This window comes from Sorghum bicolor, chromosome 4 (genome assembly GCF_000003195.3).
Source record: "Sorghum bicolor cultivar BTx623 chromosome 4, Sorghum_bicolor_NCBIv3, whole genome shotgun sequence".
Classification (NCBI taxonomy): Eukaryota; Viridiplantae; Streptophyta; class Magnoliopsida; order Poales; family Poaceae; genus Sorghum; species Sorghum bicolor.
In genome coordinates this window covers 49058737-49082815 of record NC_012873.2, presented here as the reverse complement: position 1 = coordinate 49082815, position 24079 = coordinate 49058737, and the positions used below count along the sequence as shown (strand labels likewise).

The 24079-nt window shown below is 42.2% G+C and overlaps 1 protein-coding gene across 1 annotated transcript; it reads right to left on the bottom strand.

The window, feature by feature from the left end:
• Positions 21673-22632, bottom strand: LOC8059581 (protein indeterminate-domain 16). Its single transcript, XM_002452099.2, has one exon. The coding sequence runs from the start codon at positions 22457-22459 to the stop codon at positions 21920-21922; it is 540 nt and encodes a 179-aa protein (XP_002452144.1). The 5' UTR covers positions 22460-22632; the 3' UTR covers positions 21673-21919.

Here is a 24079-nt window from a genome sequence, read left to right as displayed (position 1 = left end):
TATGCAAGATATAGTGGAATGGGTAAATTTGTGGAATCACACAATCTCACCTCTTACTTACCAATGCTCTTTCCTGTTCTCAAGGATAGTGAATTGTGCTAGTGTAGCAGCTCAACAGAAGTGATTCCGAGGTCGCAAGGATTACGAGTCGAATGTCCTGATTTCAGTTTTTGGTGGAGCTATAGGTGGCTAAACAAGGGAGACTACGGTACTGAAAATCAAGTGATTTGATGTGCTCGAAATATATAATGTTGCTGGTATATAAATCCCCAAAAATCTGAACAAGTAAACTGAATTTTCAGTAAGCAAACCACAATACAACCCCTTTTCCTCTTCTTTTACTTTTCTGTTCTTTCTCTTTTCTTTTCTCTGAAATTTTTTGTTTCTGATTTTTTTGAACTCTTTTTTTATACTAACAGAGGTGCGGATAACAAATGAAACATAATACAATGTATGTAAAGAGGGTGACTAGCAACTTGATGAACACAAAAACACAAGATAACAGTACCGTCAAAGGGCTTTAGGTTTCTTTTTGTGGCTTTTTCAATGGACTATAGGTGATGAACAAAATAGTAACAAACGATAGATAAACTAAAGGTAGATATGTGGATGATTGTAAGACCTACCGTGACAACGAAAGCTTTGATACCAGTTGATAGGCTACCAATATAAATCGGTACGAGGGTGGCCCGATCTTCATGACAGTAGATTAAAAAAACAAGGATAACTTGCTACGAACAACAGGTAACTAGCTTTATACCTGACAAAGGTTGGATGCGACCAAGCGACGGGGAGAGAGGCACCGAAACCGTGAAGACTTCGACTCGATCTCCGAACGACCACAGAACCACAATCCGGAACTAATCCACAACGCAGCCGAACGGAAGCCGTAGAGCACGAAGTAGGGGAACCCAGAGGATTCACTTCACAAGTCCATGAAGAACAAGGAAGAACAAAGGTTGAGTAAGGTACTCAGCAGCGCGACTGCAATATCATGTAGTTTATCAAAATGATCAAAGGTTGCTGATAGCTTAGAAGTAGGGGATATTTATACTAGGAACAACCCTCCTAGATAGGTATGAAAACGAAATAGAGTTTCTTAGGGAAGACAATGTGAAAGGACCCCTCAGAATGGATTTCCGAACTTGCTTCGCGTGACTCTTGGCCTCCAGAGCAGTTTCCAATAAACGAACCATAACTTTTTATTGGGAAGTCCAAATGACGAACCCTTTCTTGGGTGTAAAACTAGACTCCAAGAACTTTCCAGCAATGTATGCCATGCACCACGAAACATTGTAGATTGGTACAGTTTTGCACAAAAAGTTGTACCAATATTCTGTCACGACAAACTGTTGACCATGTGAGCAGTCTTGACTAATCCAAGCATAACTCTTGATTGCGACGTCCAAATGAGATGAGACTTGAGGCATTGGAAAGCAGGCTCAACAAGCTTTCCAATAAGTCTTCATAGGCCTTCATAGCTTTTGTGAGTAAAAGGTTATGAAGATTCCTTTGCACTGGTCTGTTCTTGACTCTACTGGTCCGTTTTGCTAGTCTGTCAGGGACTTGCACTGGTCCGTTCTTCACTCTAGTGATCCGATTTGCTAGTCCGTCTTCAGGGTCTGATTCATCCTTCTTTTCTCCTATATACCTGAGTACAATCAAGGTACAATACTTAGGTAGTATATAATTCTCATTAATATTAAAATGAATCTCACAAAGTAGCGCGTGGACCTCTTGTTATAGCTTCTTTGCATGACTACGTGTAACCGGTCCATCGATGACTTGGGCTGGTGTCGGTGTAGGTAAAACTTGAGTGGTTGTAGCTTGACTTGGAGCTTGTGACATCTTGCTTCCTGGTATGGTCATATCATCCTCCCCCTCTTGAAAAGGAGTCGTCCTCGACTCTAACTCTTCTGATCCAAAGAGTTGTGCTAGGCCATCAGTTTGTAATTTTGTGATAATATTGCAATCTTCTTGTTCCATGATAGCAAGGTGTTTGAATCTATAATCATATAAACCAAGTAGTAGCCTTGTATGTGGAAACCTAAATGATTTGGAATTAAGTTTAGCTTTCACCTTGAGTGGATGCTTGAATGTTGATTGCCTTGGTATGGTCTCATTAGGTACCCCTGTTTGACATCCTTGACAATAGAGTACTCACCCTCCAAGTAGTTGTCCCCATTGCTGACAGACCTTAATGCTCACATTTAACCATCAACTAATCATAGAAAAGGACCTATATGCAACCAACATCCAAAATTAGGGTTTCATCTGACAGAATTCCATGAGTTTTGGTGTTTGTCTATTTCTACACGGGGATCAGGAAACATGGAGGAAAGGCCCACACGTCGAGTTTACATAGAGATATTAACGTGTGCGGCAATTTTCTATCATCTAGAAGACTCCAGAAGCCACGAGAACGAGCGGGAGGCCGAGCGGGCCCGGGGGCTGGGCGCCCGCCCTCCCCCCTTGGGCGCCCACCCAGGTGTTTCGGCCAATCAGGCCCCGCCTCGTGGATCATGCTCCATCGACCTAAGGGATTAAGGAAAACCGTGCGATTAAGGTCGGTTTGATCTGAGGGTTCACATTCATTTGGAGGGGCTATATAAGCAGGCCCCCTGGCCCCTAGAGGAGATATCTCTTCTATAGAATCAAAGCTAGGGTTTCAATTATTCATCCAAGTAGAGAGAATCCCTCTAGTTCATCTATGTAACACCCAAAAATTTTATTTATTTAAAATAGATGAATTGGTTTTAATGAATTATTTTGTGAGCATTTTAAATATAGGAAAATAAATAAATTTGGGGAAAATTAAAATTTAATATAAGTTTAGAGAAATATTTTTTATTGCATACATGCTGGTGCATTTCTTTTATGTGATGATTGTTTTAAAATCCAAAATATCTTGAGCAAGAAAATATTTGAAGAAAAAGAAATGCATTTGGAAAATATGTTTTTTAAAAAAAAGAAAAGAAATGGAATCCCCTCCCCCTTCCTCCTTTTCGGCCTTTTTGGCCCAGATCTCCCCCCCCGTGCTCCCCTTCTTGGGCCAGGCCCAGTCAACTGGCCGGTTCCCCCCCCCTCTCTTCCCCCTCCCGCTGACAAGCCGGGCCTGCATGTCAGTTTCCTCTTCTCCAGCTGCCGCCCGCTCTCTCCCCTCTCTTCTCTCTGCTTTCAACCGCCGAGCCGTCGCCCCCCCGCGCCCATGATCCCCTCTTCTCCCCCACGCGCTCGAATAAGAGGTGGGCAGAGCCACGCGGCTCCTTCCCCTCCCCATTTCCCCTCTCCTCGCCTCTGCTCTCAACCACGAGCGCGCAGGGAGAACCGTCGCCAGAGAAATTCGTCTGCCGCGTGAAGCCGCTGCTCCGAGCCGTCTTCGTCTTCCTTCTTCGCGTCGGTGAGCGCGCCTCGTCCTCCTCTCCCTCTTCGGCCTTCTCTCGAGCGAGGTGGTGCTCTCTAGGGTCGTTTCCGAGAGCTCCGAAGGTGCCGTCAATGGCGGCTCCGTCGGTCGCTTTGCGGGGGAGTTTTCGGGTCATTCCGAGGCCGGGGACGCATTCCCCTCGCCCTCCTCTCTCTCTAGGAGTTTTTGGATTGGAAAACCGAGCTTCATAGCGAGTTCTAGGGCATCTCCGGCGAGCTCGGCCCGGCCGGCCATGGCGCCCCGCCGCCTCCTGCTTCATCTCCGGCGGCCGCGCCCCCTGTTTCTCTCTCTCTTTCTCATCTTGTAATCTGAGCCGTGGATCTCTAACCGATGGCCCAGAGTGCTCCTTACCCCTTCGGGGGCAATCTTGTTAAAGAGTCCCCCAAAAATATTGAATTTGCACCGCAGTCCTCGGCCGAGAGAATTCCTAGAATTTCTGTATTTATTTAAATTCGTTTAGACATGCTTTATTTACAGAATTGCCACTGAGTTTGTTTTGGCCATAAAATATTCGTTTTAGCTCCGATTTGACCCATTCAAATTGCGTTGGATTCAAAATCATGAGCTCTACATGTTAATAATATTATTTACTCAGATTGAAACTTTTTAATTTTGTGACCCTATTTAATTAATTACTTTTCTATATAAAATCTTAGAAAAATCATATCATCTCCGTTTTAGCTCCGATTCGATCCGTTCAAGTTGCGTTAGTTTCATAATTTTATAAGCTTTGTGTTGGTACCACTGTTGCCTAGGTTCACTACTGCTAGATTTCCTAGTTAATTACAAGTCCGTAGATAGTCTTTGTAGTCCCGATTAATGCGTAGCTTTCGCGTCGTAACTCCGTTTTTCGTGATCTTCGTATCTATGTGATCATAGCAAAACGTAGGTTCTGTTTTTAAACATTTTATTTTGTTTTTGATCTGTTGGTGTACTGTTCTAATTAAAGGATTGTTTGCTTCGTGTATGTCTGTCTCCGATTGTTATGTGTTGATGATCGATGATCGAGTCTAGTCGGTGAGCTTTACTTCGGTGATCAAGATCTGAGTCTTGGAAGCAAGTAAGATCAGCTGGACTAGCAGGAGCAATTGGATCAAGGCAAGTATAGCATTTGGATTTTAATTCTATGACCATGATCTTGTGACTAGATTGATATAAAGCAACAAATGGTAATAATGACTTTTTAACAACTTGAGGATTTATTCGTAAGTGATAACCAGGATGAAAGTGCAACCATAAGGGCTATAATGGCTCTGGCTTTAGTCAACTATGAGTAATTTTTCTAGCTTGTTAGAGGTTACCCGTGTGGCGCAAATGGGGGATAGCAGACCGTGGATCCCCTGTAGGGTAGAATCACACGGACTGACTACCGAAACCAAGCGGCCCTAACTTGTTAGACGAACCTTTGAAGGACTTCATAGTGATCCCTGCCGACCTTCCTTGGTAGGGGGTTAAGAGGCTAATCACCTCGGGCGAAATGGTAAATCATGACTCATGGGTAAAGATGTACAACCTCTGCAGAGTGTTAAAAACTGGTATACTAGCCGTGCTCACGGTCACGAGCGGCCTTGGGAACTCTTACATTAAGGGTGATGAATCTTGTGTTAAGAAACTCATTGATTATTGTTTAATGCTCTATATTATTTATGTCACATTGATCATGAGACCGTGGGATCTATACAATCTAGTTGTTATACTTGCGGAGTTCGTCTTGAACTCACTCTTGCTATCTCCCCCACACCTCAGGAGAAGTTTTGGGCTTGTGATCAACCAGTCAGTTGGATCCTGTAGAGTGAGGTTAACACCCGAAGTTTGGAGTTCTCTTCCGTGTTTGCCGCCCATGGTTGTTTCTAATTTATTAAGTACGTTTTATAATTTATGCGTTGTCCTTTGATATTACCCCTTATTTGTAGCTATATGTGAGGTTTGTCTTCTAAAACTCACATATGGTGCATATCTGATTTTGTTCTTAAAATCGGGTGTTACAAAGTTGTATCAAAGCAATGCTGACTGTAGGACGCAAGCCTAGCTGGAACCGGACGTTTTAGAATGCTTCTATCTCTGCTTACTTCTTACTTTCACCTTAACCTTGATAATTGCTAACAAAAAATTATGCTTACCTCTGCCCTATTCTATTATAAAACATTGTCTCTATTCTAAATCCAACCTCCTTGTCTATTTAGATGGCTCATAATGAAGAGACCTTTGGCATGAATGGACAAAAGGACCTCGCTTCGCCACCCATAAAAGCATTTAACAAAGAGAAGCTTCTAGCCATGCAAAAGCAAGTAGTGGAAGGAATGATTCAGAATGGAAACTCTCAGCAGTGCATCTCAGGACCAGTGAAGAGACAGGTAGCTGAAGCTTGGAAAAATGTGAGAACTCATGGAGGTGTTGGTAGTAGTACATCGGGATATCAAGATCAATGCCATTGTTGTAGGCATTATGGTCTTCCTTGTCGTCAGAATAGGTCATCTAAAAAGGAAGTTAAGGTAACATCAAATGGTGTGACTAATGAGGATAAGAAGAGGAAGGCAAAATCACTAGAGCCAACATTGGGAAGTGAACTACATTCAAATCCTATGTTGTCACATTTAGCTTTGAACTCTGGCCATGAAAATCCAAACCTTGGAGATGAAGAAACTTCTCAAGCTAACCCCACTGCTCATGAGGTACACATAGATGGATGGACAATCACTTATAAAGAGTTTCAACCTCGAAGGATCAACCAAGTTAGGAAGAACGCTAGCCAGCTAGAGACAAACCTTCAGAGTCAGCGAGCTGATAACACACCGAGCAACACCTCAGTGGAAAATGATATCACGAATGATCCAGCTAAGAAAAAGTGTTATCACTACCGACAGGAAGGATACTAAGTAAACTCTTGTCCACAGAGGAATCAATAGATGCATCATGAAAGTAGCCACACTGAGTTTAAGATATAGGAGTTTGTGCCCTTGTGTAATAAAAACGCTAGTAGCGAAAGTCGAGTTTTTGTGCCTTGTGAACCTTTACTGCTTGGTTGAACTGTCTTTATGTTTATGTTTGATTTGGATCTTTGTAATAAGTTTAATGATCTTGTGAGTTTCTTCACAATTTCATTTAGTTTATATGTCTAAGGCATAAGGACTAATGACATAAAAAGTTGGGTTTTGGTTTTTCTCTTGTTATCTTATCCTGCCTTTCTAGAGTATCTGTTCTTTATCAGTTCATATCTTTGATCTGGGATTACCAAAAATCATAAGAAAATTCTGGATGATAGTAGACTTAAATATCTTTCTCTGATCTCAAGAATCACCCCCATAGTTATTCTGGTATTGGAGTTATGAAAATCACAAGATGATATAGTTGTGCTGTCAAGAACCTGGACCAGTTTTGGTTGCTTACTGTTTTGGACAAATATAACTATAGAATTTGGAAAAGTGTTCTATAGAAAGGTTATAGAAAATTCTCTAAGCTTTCTAACAGTATAAGCTATAACCCTATTGGATTAACAGAACAAGAGTTATGTCCATTTTACTGCGCTGGTGATTTTCATATCGCGAGGAAAATCATGACATTTGTTTCTTCCTTGCACATAAGTTCCTTGGGATGTCAAAAGATGTCAATGCAAGATAACTTGTCAAGAAAAAGGGCAAGCTACCTTGTGCCTCCTAGTCAACCTTTCTTAAGGGGGGTAGAACCATGATATCACGGGTTGACGCATTTTCAACTTATCTTGAAGTGAGAGTTGTCTCTTGAGATATTCTATGATTATGATCATCTCTCCTTCTCGTGTTATTGACGTTGGTCACTTGATGACAGAGAGTGTAGTATCCCATGGATCAGGAGCCATATATGATGCCTCTTACTGATATGTGGGAAGAGAATGATGATCCTACCCTTGAAGGATGTAATGAGTATGATGAAACTGAGTACTATCAAAATAATGATACTGAAGAGCAAGTTGGAAGTGAATCAAATCAGAATCCACAATGGCGAAAGAGAAAAAGGAAAAGCCGTAAGAAGCCTGCTCATGGAAGTAGGGTGCAACGAGACTATATCAATGGAAGACTGAGCAATGTGGATAGGCATAACATTCATGGAGCTACCAAAGTGGTTGGTGGTTATATTCAAGTAGACTCAGTGCAAGTTTTTGCTCTCTTTGACCCGAGTGCTTCGCATTCTTTCATTTCCACCGACCTCGTAAAGACAATCAAGAGGGTGAAGTGCCCAATGAAGAAGCCTTTACTAGTTCAAACCCCAGTGGGAGAAATACAAGCAAATCAGGTGTGCTCAAATATCAATCTGGTCATAAACAAGGAAAACTTCACTGCAAACCTCATTGTGCTAGAGTCGCTTGGTATTCCCCTAGTCCTTGGTAATGGATGGTTATGTGCACACAAAGGAGTGATCTATGGTACCGAGTACAAAATACTCTTAACTGCACCGTCAGGGAAAAGAATTAAGTATCATGGTGGACCACTCCTACCTGATGAAGCAAATGCATATTAAGTTTCTATGTCTCTTGGAGTTGTAAGATAAGAGGATTAGTAGTCAAGATGGACTTTGGTCAACTATGAATAATAGTTATTCAATGGAAATGTTGTTCATGAGGTCTGACCTTGAGACAAGTGTTTAAGTTTGGTATGCAAGTTGTGAAGTTGAAAGGATTATCAAGATATTTTCCTATTTCTCTCAGAGGATCGGAGCCTCTTCCGAATCTCGAGGACGAGATTTATTTTAAGGGGGGTAGAATTGTAACACCCAAAATTTTTATTTATTTAAAATAGATGAATTGGTTTTAATGAATTATTTTATGAGCATTTCAATATAGGAAAATAAATAAATTTGGGGAAAATTAAAATTTAATATAAGTTTAGAGAAATATTTTTTGTTGCATACATGCTGGTGCATTTCTTTTATGTGATGATTGTTTTAAAAACCAAAATATCTTGTGCAAGAAAATATTTGAAGAAAAAGAAATGCATTTGGAAAATATGTTTTTTTAAAAAAAGAAAAGAAATGGAATCCCCTCCCCCTTCCTCCTTTTCGGCCTTTTTGGCCCAGATCTTCCCCCCCCCCCCCGCGCTCCCCTTCTTGGGCCACGCCCAGTCAACTGGCCGGTTCCCCCCCTCTCTCTTCCCCCTCCCGCTGATAGACCGGGCCCACCTGTCAGTTTCGTCTTCTCCAACTGCCGCCCGCTCTCTCCCCTCTCTTCTCTCTGCTTTCAACCGCCGAGCCGTCCCCCCCCGTACCCATGATCCCCTCTTCTCCCCCTCGCGCTCGGATAAGAGGTGGGCAGAGCCGCGCGCCACCTTCCCCTCCCCATTTCCCCTCTCCTCGCCTCTGCTCTCAACCACGAGCGCGCAGGGAGAACCGTCGCCAGAGAAATTCGTCGGCCGCGCGAAGCCGCTGCTCCGAGCCGTCTTCGTCTTCCTTCTTCGTGTCGGTGAGCGCGCCTCATCCTCCTCTCCCTCTTCGGCCTTCTCCAAAGCGAGGTGGTGCTCTCTAGGGTCGTTTCCGCGAGCTCCGAAGGTGCCGTCAATGGCGGCTCCGTCGGTCGCTTTGCGGGGGGGTTTTCGGGTCATTCCGAGGCCGGGGACGCATTCCCCTCGCCCTCCTCTCTCTCTAGGAGTTTTTGGATTGGAAAACCGAGCTTCATAGCGAGTTCTAGGGCGTCTCCGGCAAGCTCGGCCCGGCCGGCCATGGCGCCCCGCCGCCTCCTGCTTCATCTCCGGCGGCCGCGCCCCCTGTTTCTCTCTCTCTTTCTCATCTTGTAATCTGAGCCGTGGATCTCTAATCCGATGGCCCAGAGTGCTCCTTACCCCTTCGGGGGCAATCTTGTTAAAGAGTCCCCCAAAAATATTGAATTTGCACCGCAGTCCTCGGCCGGGAGAATTCCAGGAATTTCTGTATTTATTTAAATTCGTTTAGACATGCTTTATTTACAGAATTGCCACTGAGTTTGTTTTGGCCATAAAATATTCGTTTTAGCTCCGATTTGACCCATTCAAATTGCGTTGGATTCAAAATCATGAGCTCTACATGTTAATAATATTATTTACTCAGATTGAAACTTTTTAATTTTGTGACCCTATTTAATTAATTACTTTTCTATATAAAATCTTAGAAAAATCATATCATCTCCGTTTTAGCTCCGATTCGATCCGTTCAAGTTGCGTTAGTTTCATAATTTTATAAGCTTTGTGTTGGTACCACTGTTGCCTAGGTTCACTACTGCTAGATTTCCTAGTTAATTACAAGTCCGTAGATAGTCTTTGTAGTCCCGATTAATGCGTAGCTTTCGCGTCGTAACTCCGTTTTTCGTGATCTTCGTATCTATGTGATCATAGCAAAACGTAGGTTCTGTTTTTAAACATTTTATTTTGTTTTTGATCTGTTGGTGTACTGTTCTAATTAAAGGATTGTTTGCTTCGTGTATGTCTGTCTCCGATTGTTATGTGTTGATGATCGATGATCGAGTCTAGTCGGTGAGCTTTACTTCGGTGATCAAGATCTGAGTCTTGGAAGCAAGTAAGATCAGCTGGACTAGCAGGAGCAATTGGATCAAGGCAAGTATAGCATTTGGATTTTAATTCTATGACCATGATCTTGTGACTAGATTGATATAAAGCAACAAATGATAATAATGACTTTTTAACAACTTGAGGATTTATTCGTAAGTGATAACCAGGATGAAAGTGCAACCATGAGGGCTATAATGGCTCTGGCTTCAGTCAAGTATGAGTAATTTTTCTAGCTTGTTAGAGGTTACCTGTGTGGCGCAAATGGGGGATAGCAGACCGTGGATCCCCTGCGGGGTAGAATCACACGGACTGACTACCGAAACCAAGCGGCCCTAACTTGTTAGACGAACCTTTGAAGGACTTTATAGTGATCCCTGCCGACCTTCCTTGGTAGAGGGTTAAGAGGCTGATCACCTCGGGCGAAAGGGTAAATCATGACTCATGGGTAAAGATGTACAACCTCTGCAGAGTGTTAAAAACTGGTATACTAGCCGTGCTCACGGTCACGAGTGGCCTTGGGAACTCTTACATTAACGGTGATGAATCTTGTGTTAAGAAACTCATTGATTATTGTTTAATGCTCTATATTATTTATGTCACATTGGTCATGAGACCGTGGGATCTATACAATCTAGTTGTTATACTTGCGGAGTTCGTCTTGAACTCACTCTTGCTATCTCCCCCACACCTCAGGAGAAGTTTTGGGCTTGTGATCAACCAGTCAGTTGGATCCTGTAGAGTGAGGTTAACACCCGAAGTTTGGAGTTCTCTTCCGTGTTTGCCGGTTGTTTCTAACTTATTAAGTATGTTTTATAATTTATGCGTTGTCCTTTGATATTACCCCTTATTTGTAGCTATATGTGAGGTTTGTCTTCTAAAACTCACATATGGTGCATATCTGATTTTGTTTTTAAAATCGGGTGTTACAATCTAGTTCTAGTTCATCTAGTTCTAGTTCTAGTTAGTTCTAGTTGTAATCTAGAAAATAGGGAGAGAGAAGAGGAGAGCGGAGGAGCAGCCGGATCTGTCGGATCTTCCTCAACATTGTACTTTTGCAGCAACTGGTTCGTTCTTCATCGTTCTCCAAGTTCTTCAATTCATAATTCCTGAGTTCTTTAATTACTTTTATTTACATTATTTATTGGATTCTCGTTTGCATCAAGTGCTCTAGTCTTTGCAACGCTAGAGTAGTAATTGATAGATTAGACGTGGTGTTTAGTCTTGCAATTACCTGGAATTGCACCCAATCCTGCGGATTGTTGTGGTAACCCTAGGGTAGTGACAGCCCTAACGGTCGGCGTATTCCACCTCGTTCGGATCGGTGTTTGTAGGACCGTAGTCAGAGCTTCCTAGCCCCCTTCTCAACTCTTTCTGTGGTTAGTGTTCTGATGTCCCGAAATAAATAATATTTGAAGTAATTCTTGATTCTTAGATCAACTAGAGAACTCTCAGGAAACTCCCTCTCTTCCCATCAAAAATAATTATATAGTTATCCTTGGGCGATCTTGAATCTTAATTAGTACACTCACGTTCCCTATGGAAAATCGATACTCTGGAATACTCCCGGGTGAAAGCTACATCGGTATCTGTGCGCTTGCGGATTTTTCTATTTGCGTTTAAAATACCCAACACCTATCCTTCTACCTGTCTCCACAGGTTCTCTGAGTCCTCAGCCTTGGAGGTTATAAATGTACTCAGATCATGAAACATATTCTCTGTATTTTTTAAGGAGGTAGCTAGCAGCATTTCCACATCTACAAGCTTTGAGAATAGGCTGTGGTTTTCTTGTTGTCACATTTCTATACGTAGAGAGTATATATATTGGGTCCTGCATCCAACCGATGGATTTCGATTTAGACAAAAAAATACTCTTCCTCTACAATTTGAGTGAGTTATATAGTTATTAAGTGCATGCACATTTTATTTTACTTATTATTACTTGATTCAGATTTTATATAGTTATAGGTCTGACTATATATATGTGTGTAAACAACTTTTACTGGATACTCATGGTCATTATTCCTAAGAACCGGTTGATAATCTATGACTCAATGAGAAAACCGCAAGAAAATTACCAACAAATGGTAAACATTATTCAAAGGTATGTAATGTCGATCTCAGCTATTAGAATATCATGATATGACTCTACAGTTATTAGTTGACGATCCACAATGGCTGTGTGTAGGGTTTGGGAAAGATTTATTGACCGTGAACATCTCATTTGTTGTAAAGCTCCGCTTAATATAATTCATCCACAAGTAAGTTGTACTAGCTAGCAAACTTTCGCTAACTTTTAGCTTTCTTATTGTGGTGGTCGTGAATCTTTTTTATATATCGTACAGTGGTGTTTAAGACAAGAAGGGGGAACAACCTATGTGGATATTACATGTGCAAATTCTTGATGGTACACGTCAATCAAATACCCACAGAGACGCTCAGAGTACGTTACATGTCTATTTTCATTATCTCCTGAATTATATTGAATAACTTAGATAACTAATACCTTTTTTATTTTATTTCAAATTGAAGACGGAATGGTTGAGGGAAAAGGTCATGCAAAAAGACCGCATCAAAGCTATTCAAGAGACGATAGCAGGATTCCTCCGCGAGCAAGTGATCAATCCAAACGGCGAGTTTCACTTCAACGGCAACAAAACTCTTATTCAAAACGACGATGATCAATTGTATTAGCTTTAGAGATTCGGAGAAAAAAACTCTATGTATATATGTGTTATGATTTTGTACTTATAAAACTATATATAAAGTTTTTTACATATCCTTCTATTTAATTATTGACGTGGCCTATTTGTTTTATTATAGGCAAAACTTAATTATAAAGCTAAGCCTATAATAATATTTATGCTTAATACACGTGTAATATATATTATTATATCAGCATAAAATATGTATTGACAAACCTATTATTATTATATATAAACAATAAACAGAACCGAAGAAATGAACCAAAAAAAAAGAAAAAAAACAGACCCCTTTAACACCGGTTGGTAATACCAACCAGTGTTAAAGGGTCCTGCAACGTGGCAGCTCTGGCAGGACCCTTTAAAACCGGTTGGTATAACCAACCGGTGTTAAAGGGGGGCTTTAGCCCCGGTTCCTGAACTGGGACTAAATTTTGGGCCTTTAGTCCTGAAAGGACAGCATCGGCTCGGGAACTGGGGCAACAGACCCTTCTCGACCAGTGCTAATGCCCGAACGTGCAGCAGTGCCGGTAGCCCTATAGTAGTGAGCCCCTTTATTCTATTTCCCACGATTGTAGCGCGCCCCGTCTTCCGTTGGCCACCGCCTGCGCATCTGCCCGCCTGACACTCGCGCTGCACAACTACCACCTGCCAAATCTGCCTGCGAGGCTCAAAGCCGGAGGCCTATGTCGTACGCGATGATGGTAGGCGCCGCCACCATAAGAGCTGCGCAAGAGCTAATTGAGAAATTCAGTACACACCAATACCTTCGCTCTTCCCACACATGAGAAGGCCAGCTAAAGTACCTAGGATACTACAGACACGTGTATGGAACTCACGTCTACAACTACCAATATGTCTTTAATAAGACACACCACCGTAAACATGCATACAATGCGTGCATTGATAAACTTTACTCCCACTATCTCGGCCTGCATATATATATAGATGCTTTTCATGAATGCATGTCTGAAGCTATATCTTAGACGAGTTGTGTTAACACGTGTTTGTAGTACATGTTTATTATAGATGTGTGTTGATCTTACCAGGTCGGCGACTAAGGTTGGACGAAAACTTGTAACTCGCTAGCTCGCTCGACTTGCTCGTTAGTGGCTCGGCTCGAGCTCGACTCCTTTTGTAATGAGCTAGCTCGTTTTATAACGAGCCAGCTCGAGCTGGCTCATGAGTTGCTCACGAGCCATAACGAGCCAGTCAATCATCACATCAGCAACTAAAATTAGCTCGACCATATGCTCATACATTTCAGTAGCTCGACCTAGCCCATTCGTGAAACCTTAACTTTATCCTTCAATGTATAATTCTTAAACTTTATGAGCATGAATATCATATAGTCATGATCTTGATCGTAATGGGTTGGCTAGACAAAACTCTAGTTTATTTGTTGAACGTTAAAGCTATAAGTAGTTTGTTTAGTTTATTTTAGGTATGCATGTGATATATTTATTGCTCAATTGTTTTTATAAATTTATAGTCTCTCTAGGCTGTGTTTCTATGATTTGGTTGACAAGTCAAATGAGCTAGCTCGAGCTCGCTAACGAGCCGAGCCAAGCCAGTCTTTTAGCTCGTTTGTATAACGAGCCATAACAAGACGAGCTATAATGAGCCGAGTCACTAATAAGCCGAGTTGGCTCGATATCTATCCCTATCGGTGACCCCCCATTGACGACTTTACTATACACGCATGTCACTATAACACGTCTATAGTAGTGCTACTGCAGATGCACGTACGTCATGGCATCTGTAGAGGAGGTGTTAACATCTGTAGAGGAGGTGTGAATTTAACGCTTTTTCACATAGTGTCTTTTATCCAATTGAGCTCAACATTTTTTGTGGTCTATTTTGGGTGCTCCTTGCTAAGAAAAATATTAAAAGAACAAAAGGAAGGAAAAAATGTTTGGACCAAAAAAGAAAAGAAAAAATAGCAAAAGAGAAGAGATGAAAAGGAGCACATAAGGAAAACTTAATAGCCCTATTGTTTTTGATGCCTTTTGTCTTGTCTGTATTTCCACTGCTATCTTTCATACTTGTTTTTATTCATACCTATTTCACTCTCTGGTTTATCACAATTGGTGCTAGAAACACGTATAGGTCAGCAACTAGTATAAGTGCTCTGGATATTTATTAAATATTGGTACCTGTTACTAAATTGTGCCACATACATATATTGGTTCTTTGTATGCCTTCCAAGCTCCATATATTTACTCCAGATATGTACAAAAAATGATCCTTGCAATCTTGATGTCATGCCCTTACAGGCATCATGAACTAGCCACCGGTTGTTTCATCCACTATTTTGTGTTCGTAAGAATCTTGTAAGAACTTGGTAAAACATGTGAGAGTGTGTTTCTACCAACACATATAATAGTTGAGAGGAATTTCTTTTGATTTCTAACATTATCATACAATGAGTTTCTATTTAATAGTGAATTGTAGGAAATCATGGCCCAGATGTGTTTGCAAGGATAGACCACATGATGAACAATCTACCATCACATATTGATTATAATCATCAAGGTATAAGAGGTAAATTTACCATAACATATTTTGTTGTATCTTATGATGGAGAAGCATATTTAGACCATCATTAGTATAAGTTTACCTCAACTAGGTACTAGAAAGGATGGAGCAAGCATTTATGAAGATCGAGACCGTGATAAGCAGGCAAGTGGCTACTTCGCTGATGCAGCAGCAACATCTTCGCCACACCACCCACATCCATTTAGCAGTCTAGTAAAAATTTAATCCATGCTAAAATTGTACAATTTGATAGAGAGAGTGCTACTAGTGAGAATGAAGAGATTGAACTAAATCTAAAAATCACCAAATACCTAAATTGAAAGATTCTTTTATGCTTGCTATTAATTTTGACATTTCTAAAATTGGTGGTGATGTGCTGAGTTTGTCCACCACTCAAGCTATAATAGAGCTACATTTAGTGGGCATTAAATATGAATTACCTTTGTTATAAAATTGTTATGCTATTGATTGTGATAAATAAGAGTTGTGTAATAGTGTTTCTATTATACATATGCCACAACTAGTGAATGAGATTGATTCTTTTATTTTAGAAAAATACTTATGCTAAATTAAACAATTACTTCCAATTGCCAGTGAACAAGATGAACTAAAATTGTTGACTTCTTTAAATACTTTGGGATATATTGAGTTTGACATTCTATGCGCTCTAAGTAGTTTGAGAAAGAAATTTTTATGCGTGGAACAAATATAGTTGTAATAGAGAGTATATGGTATACCGAGTTTATATTTGTTCGTATCAGGAATCTTCTTTTGTGGTGCAACAATATGATCAATTAGAGAGTTGCAATACCTATAATCACATCATGTCGAGGTCCCCAAGTATTGCTATAAAGAAACATGTTAAATTTTCAGAAGGGAAGCAATATTGGCTACTACCTAATCTGTCCTCCAACAAAGCTCAAATCAAGGACAGTTTATTGTTAAGAAGGGGATGATGATGAGGACATGACACCTTGAGATACTACCATGATTATAGGGTACGCTTGTTCCTAAATTTGTAAAGTGATTTTGGGTATAATTCACTTGGTTCCATATATATATGGAATTATTTGATTGTACGTACAGTGTCAAAGTGCAAGTCCATGAAAGTTAAACTTTTGGTTCGTCGGTAGCCCAACAATGCTTCATTAGAAAAGCCATAACTTATCCATCCAAAGTGCAATGAAGGTGAATGAGCACTTGATGGAAAGTAAGCTTTCACATAATCTGGTCCCACCTCAAATCACATCGATAAAGCCTTCGAATCATTAGGATATTCTATCGTTGATTCTGCCGAGAGGTACATCGTCAGCTTGTTTTTCATCCTTGGGACTCTAGTCCAAGTGGGAGCACGCCTCAAGGAGATGGTGAACCCACCAAGGAAGCTCTTGTACATCCTCCTCCTTGGCCATCCCCTTAGGAAGCCATCAAGGGCGTCCACGCCAAGCCGGAGGCCCAGTCCAACTCGAGTTCGAGTCTACCTCAACTTTCAAGACCAGTCTTCGATAAAACAGACTTATAGGACACATTTGGACTTTGTTTTCGATGATCCATATATGGATGGAGAGATAATTTTATAAGCTAACCAATGACTTTGGTTTTAGACCTAAATTTCATCGGAGTCAATAGGAATGGTTGAAAGAATTTGACATAATGGTGCTACATCGCTGTCTTTTGGGTCATTGGACCTTGTAATGTGTTGGGGCACCTTATGGATGTGAAGAGGTGTCCTTGGACACCCCTTAGACTATATAATCAGTAACCGCCACCTATATTAGGGTTTTAGTTTTGCTTTAGGTCAATCTGTCCAGTCACCATTATCGGCTTGCGAGACCCTAACTTTAAGTGCTTAATCATATATCTGTAATGTCACTTCAATTCGAGTTGTGTTTATCTTGTTCTTACTTGTGTTCTTCGATTCACAGCTGGGATTAGCATTCGTGGCAAGGTCAACTGGATTGTGACACGATTGATAACCAGAGGAGACGTGGAGCTAAAGTTGCAGGGTTCGAGTCTTTGTGATCTAAAGTCGGATCGATGTGTCGCTTCCGACCAAATTCGATATTATCTTGAACCTGACGATCGGGAACCTCGTCCCCATCCGTGGTAGTGTTTGACAAGATTTAAAACTTTATAATGAAAACTTTTTTCATTTGAATTCACTTAATAAACAAAATAGTCCATACAAGATTATAAAATATTTATATAAATGATAGAATCATATATGTACTCACAATTGATTGTGTGATGTAATGGTAAGAAGATGTTATTGTTGAATCATTGGTCCGCAGATTTGAGTCTTGAGAAATGATTATTTTTTTTATTTTTTGTTTTCTAGTACCCTATGGAGGCGGATTGCACTTGATTATTTGTTTTCTGAAACCATTAACAGAGGCGGAGCCTCTTAAGACCGATTTCCATGTTCGAACCGCTTGATTTTTTGTTTTTTGGCTTTCTAGAAACTATTAATGGATCCAAGTGTCTCTAAAAATCAATTTTCGGAGCCTAAAGCCATCCGTTAATCAATTTTTAGAGATGGGCATTCTAACCACCTTTGTAAATAGCAATCAGTAAGAGCATCCCCAACCGTTTTGCAAATAGGCTTTGCATTCATGTATTTGCAAAAAAAAATCTTAAAAACACCTATCCAACGGTTTGGCATTTGGATTTTGCAATTTTATTAACTTAGTAAAAAGAGGGAAAGAATTGGCATATATGCCAAGCCTGTTCACACTTGGCATTGGAAAACTGGCGCGAAGTCCGCGCGCGGCTACGGGTTGAGGTCGCGCGAGTTTGGCGACATCCCGCCGGCAGACTTTCCTGTGAACTGTCCATCGGTCTTCTATCAACACTAGGTACTCCAACGATGCCCTCCCAATTGTTTGTGTTTTTGCCTATCGGTCTTCCATCAACGTCGGGTACTCCATCAATGCCATTCGGATCGTTTTTGCCGGCAAAGACTCCAACCGCCAAACTCTGAGCGGCCATGCACAAACGCCGCTACCTCAGCGCCTCGGCGGGAATAAATTTGCCGCGAATATTCACTGACGCGCGGTGAGGAGAAAAGCTCGACAAAAAAATTATGTGGGTCCATAATTTTCTTTTTTTTGCCAAGTGATAGATGCTAAACCATTGCAGATTGCCTCTTTTCACCTTTACCATATTTTTTTTTGAGACTTGGCAAACTCTCTCATTTGCCAAACCAATTATGCAAAACGGTTGGGATGCTCTAATGACCTTTGGTTAGAGTCTTAGACTTGTTACAGATGGATGACTTGCCTGCCTCTAAAAGTAAAAAGGTACTCATATCCCAAAAACTATATTGTAGTAGTGATCCATCCGAAAAAGAATGGAACTCTCATATTTTGGAGGAGTCAACAATATTACATTTGACTAAATATATAAAAAATATACTAATATTTACGACGAGTAACAAGTATCATTAGACTATGTATGAATCATATGTTTATAATATACATATTTGAAAATATAAATATTGGTATATTTTTTAATAACTCAACTTAAGATAGATTTAATTTTTTTTTTTGGTGACGGAGGGAGCATATCAAACAATTGGACTGGTTCTCACCGGCACCAGCACCATCCACCGTGCGTCCATGCCCTGGTAGAAAGCTGGGAGCACCAGCACGGCAGCATACCACCACCACCGCGTCGCGATGCTGGATGCAGTGCGTCGTCCAGGTGGCGAACAGGCGGCGGAATAGTTTCTCGTGTTCCCTCCTGCCGCCTTCAAAATTCCCTCCTTTCTCCTTGTTGGCTTCCTCTTCCAGGAATCGGCCGACGAGACGACCCGACACTCCACTATATATGGCTTGGCAACAACTTGTTAAAGGATGGAGTCATGGAGAGATCGTTTCAGGCAGTCCTCGCTCTTTGGATTCTCAAAGACCATACACTTACAGTCGCCTTGCGCTAGCTGTCCATGGATGGAGATCGATCGAGGAGATGATCAACTGGCCGGGAACTCTATCATTGTTGTCTTCCATCATCAGGTTTTCGCATTCCTTTCAGAATCGAATTATATACTAGCTATCTGCCTATCTGTGTTCTGAGATGGATGACCGGGCGCCTGAATAATTATTGGCTTCCTCGTTGCCTGTCTCTACCTGCTAGCTATTGGAATAGTTCAGTTCTTGGCTAGTCAATTTCTCGTCTCTGTTTGTGTCGTCTGTTTGTCGTGAGGTTACGGATAAGGATTTCAGCGCCACACCACTTGTATATATCGTCGGACGCTGCTGGACTGACACAGTGACACAAGTTGAAGCTAACACTGCACAGCACATGCCGGGAGGCGGGAGCCGAGCTTACACTTGCTGACTTGCAGTGCCCACGACACGACTACGAGTGACCACGGGCCGGGACCCCTCTACTCGGTGCTGGAGCTGGACTGGTAGCCCCATTGCTCAACCATGCCTGCCAGAAGCATGTCATTTCGCTCTCACTAGCAGTCCGGACTACGGACATCGAGTAGCGTACAAACCCAATTAAAATTCTTCTTGCTCGCCCCATCTCAATCAAATGGAGTTATGGAGTAATATCTTTTGTCAATGGCCTCCCAATGCCAGAAAAATGGCGAGGACTATCTGTTCTCTGGACGATCAAATCAACTGCCCCTGATGAAATGGCCATTTGCAATAGTTGTGTGCTCACCCTCATGATCAACATTATTGGGCGCCTACGTCTACACTGCATACGGATTATTCAGCTTATCTGCACAAGACATAAACTTTTGAATTGGAACGTAGCATGTCGTCCGTGCAGTGTATCCGTCCTTGTCGATCTGGGCACAGGACATCCATCTGCTTCTACTTTGTTCCCTTCCTTTTGTCTTGCGAGAGCGAGACCATAGCTATATGTACCTGCTACTCCATCTTCTGTTTGCTTATGTCTGTCAAGTTCCCGGCTTTGGATCATCTATATGCATGCATGCTTTCGTTGGGTGTGCAGTACGCACATTCATGCTGCTGCCATACCGTACGTGGACATATGAACATTGATCAACAGCCCATTTTGATGTTGCTCATCGTCATCTCTACAGTCTGTACTGTGATTGCCATTGTTATTGTTAATAAACTCATATATAACTAAATATGAAGCCTAACATTGGCAGCAGTTATGCTGCCTGTAATCTGACAGCAACCATGCATGACGACAGAATATTGTTTGCAAGACAATATGCCAGTAAAGGATGCAGTACAAAGAGTATCCCTGTTCAGGCTCAAGCTAGAAAGAAACCTGGACTGATCGACACCATCAAGTGATGCCTGAGGACAAGATTCCCAGCTGCAAAAGGCAGGGCACATGGGTTGGCTTTTGCTAGCGATGTTTCGGTTGTTCCGAGTCGGTAGGCTACTTTCTAAGAGGTTGCTCATCACCTCATCATGCCTGGTCTGGATCAAAGCAATGAGAGGGCCGGGGGAACCTCCTTTGATTCCAGCATGCATAAGCATTGCACACCAATCATTTGTTGGATCATACATACTGGAACTGGCAGCCAGACATTCTCCTGGCTCTGAATTATGGCTAACATATGCGCCTCTTCCTCTATATAAATTATGAAATGAATTTTGGCAGAGTTTCAAAATGGTTGGTTGTCAAAAAGCAAACAAAAAAAACATTGCTGCTGATTGAACAGAGATAATATGCACGATGACATCACCGAAGCCTGAACTACGCCTAAATACAGAACCCAGGACCAACGCAAGAAATGAAAAAAAGGAAAATTAACTTGCTGTAGCGGCACAGTAAGATCCTTTGTGCCGATGGAGTGCCGACATCTTGGCCTGGTATTGGAATTGGCAGCATCGACACACTGTGCGTGCCATGTCTAGCTGTGTCTCTTCCCTTTCAGCTTGTATAGGCCGCAGCTGTTCATGGGTAAGAGTGATGGCTGAGGAATATAACCGTGCAGGAATCTGCTGACGCTTACTGCCCCTACTCCTGCTCGTCTCTGGGTGACCATCTTTACAGGGCTGCTATCCACCCTTCACTGTCTGATTGTCTATCAGACTATCACTACTGTCTGCCGTACGTATTTGGCATGCATGCTTTCATGCTTTGGATCAAGCATGCATGGTCCAGATCTGGCCTGCTTTCACGATGGATATGGCACGGCAGCTCTAACTCTAAGGTAGTCCGATCCTAAGTTTGGAAAGACGGATTTCCTATCTGTTTATTTTTTTTAAAGATAACGGAAGAATATCCAGCTTCATCCCCACGAGTGAGGAATGAAACTTTATATTTCATATAAAACACAGACAGAATTCACGAATTACAAACTAACCACTCTGAATTCTTTGTAAGAGGTCCCAGATCAAGAAGCAAGCAAAGCAGCATGTGTTGCGCAAGCAAAAGCGGCCAACAGTGAGGCCAACTTATCCTTCCAAATTGTACACCACTAGCTAAAGCTAAACTGCTGGCTAGATTCCCTTTCGCTCTCCTTTTAGGCTGGCTCAAGCTCAAACGATGCAGTATGTATTAATTGTGCGAGAAAGCAAGAGATCGAAGAACATTGATCTGCTCTCGATCTGTCTTTTCCCTTTATCTATGATGATGCGATCTTTTTTTTTTTGACAATATATGATGATGCGATCGAAGCCTGCATTAACTGATGGCACAAAAACACTCATAAACAAAGGTCTTAACAGCCAACTAATGTAATGTAATACTAGTAGTACACTATATAGTCACGGTAGCTATGACGACAACATGCATGGCGTGCTGATTTATTAAGGGTGGAAGCGCTGCATGCAGGCGTGGCAAGTGATCTCGAGCGCGGCGGCGGAGCCGGCGGCGATCCGGCGCGCGGCCATGGCCTTGACGCGCTCCACCTTCTCCACCTCGCCGCGGGCGCGCTCCCAGATGGCCCGCGCCCGCGCGAACTCCCGCTCCGCCAGCTCCAGCTCCCGCCGCGCCAGCTCCATCACGCGCTCCGCGTACGCCCGCTCCGCCGACGCCATCCGGGCTTGCTCCGCCGCCTGCTGCTTCAGCGCCTGCACGTCCGCCGACGCCGCCACCCTCTTGCTCCGGTCAGCAGCCGTAGTGTCTCGTCCTTGACGATCTGCTGCCCGTGGCGTCGGTGGCCCAATGCTGATGGACAGGCTCAGGTCCAGCTGCGGGTGGTGATGGTCAGAGGGGCTGGCGACCGGTGGCCCGGGGGAATGGAGGAAGGCAGCGTTCAGAGGTGTGGTTGTGGGGAGGAGGAGAAACTGGAGCTCCTTCTCGCCGTGCTGGGGCTCCATGGCTGCTGAGAAGAGGGGAGTGAGCATGGCAGTGGGCAGTGGTGATCTTAGTGATTGCTTGGGCTGCTAAGCTGTGATATATGGATATCTTTATACGATAGCGTGGATGTTGATTTTACCAGAAGGCCCTCGCCATTCCTCGCGCGCGGCTGGCCTGCTGCTACTGCTCATGGGTACTATGCAAGTGGGTTCCTCGTGCCATGGAATGTCGAAACCTTCTTTTTGATGTATATATATATGTCATCATCTCACTTTTCGTCTTCTCCTATAGTAGACACGGGTGTGCTTATAGATGGCCCAATGGGCTGCCCGACACGGCACGACATGGGCCTAGCCAAGTAATGGGCTGATGGTTGTAGATCTGATCCAGCAAGGAGACTAGGCGAGTAGAGCTGTGAAGGGAGGAGCCTAGGAGGAGGGGTTGATCGTTAGAGATGAGCTGTTACGACGATGGGGTGCTCTGCTCTAGGATATTAAGAGGTGCGAGTAGAGCTATGAAGGGAGAAGATGAGGAGGAAGGGTCAATAGAGAGATGAGAAATTGTGACAGAGAACTACTTTGCAGCGTCAAGCTAGGGTTAAGCTGAACGGAGGAGGGAGAGCCAAGTGGGGGTATTTATATGGCAAGCAGCGATGACAGAGGCTGGGCATGTGAGAGTTTTGGCCAGGTCATGCCGACCATTATTTAGGACTAGATTGGACTGGCATGCTAGGTCGAGGGAGGTGGCCCAAGCACGGCTCCATCCACAGTCATGCCAGAACGGCATAGGCCCAACAACTATTGGGTCGGGCCAAAACCTTGAGCCATGGGCCATGGGCCTTTTGTACATCTATAAGTGTGCCATTAAATTATATTTTGACCATGTAATAAAGGTTTGTTTGTCAAGATTTTTTCTAATTCCACTTTCACAATATGTAGAAAGCTTACAAAAATTCATGGTACAAACACAAACAACCATAATTTGCCAAACAATTTCCCAAGAAACATAAGTCCAATTAGATAAATGCATAACAATTTTCAAGAAACAATACAATATTCCTACCAAACGGGCCTTACTTCACACCTTTTTAAGTTAGAGAAAATTTAAAAACCATCATGTGTGTCACTTGACTTTTGACATATCCCCCCTAAGATGCTTTTATTCAACACGCTACACTTTCGCTTATTTGATTTCACCTATTCTCCATGATGTAAAGCCATACATGCATGCTATGTTGTCCAGAACAACATTTGTTTGGATGACTGTAATTTTCTTATTCATCATTATGTTGTCATGAAAAAGAAATTGTGGATAGTTTGAAAGACCATGATATATTGCTTAAATAATGGTTTGAAAAACAATGAGCTGCTTGGGTGCGACAAATCTAGCAGTAGTAGTTTGGAAGACAATGATATATTGCTAATGCCAATGTTTTTGGAGTTTTAAAAAATACACAAAGTTTTAGGATTTGGACTAAGACATTAGAAACTCAACAAATTTAACCAACTTGGTGAGGCTCGAAACAGTATCGAACATGTATAAATTTTAATGAGAGTGGTTGTTTTTTATGGGACCAAAATGATCATAGTCAACTCTCATTATATATAGTCAATGTACCTATACTTAACAAATCTGGTTAACCCTGCTAATGCCAATGTTTTTGGAGT

What these genes read in the sequence shown, in the direction of transcription:
- LOC8059581 (XM_002452099.2), bottom strand. Translation starts at nt 22,459, where the DNA reads ATGCTCACTCCCCTCTTCTCAGCAGCCATGGAGCCCCAGCACGGCGAG.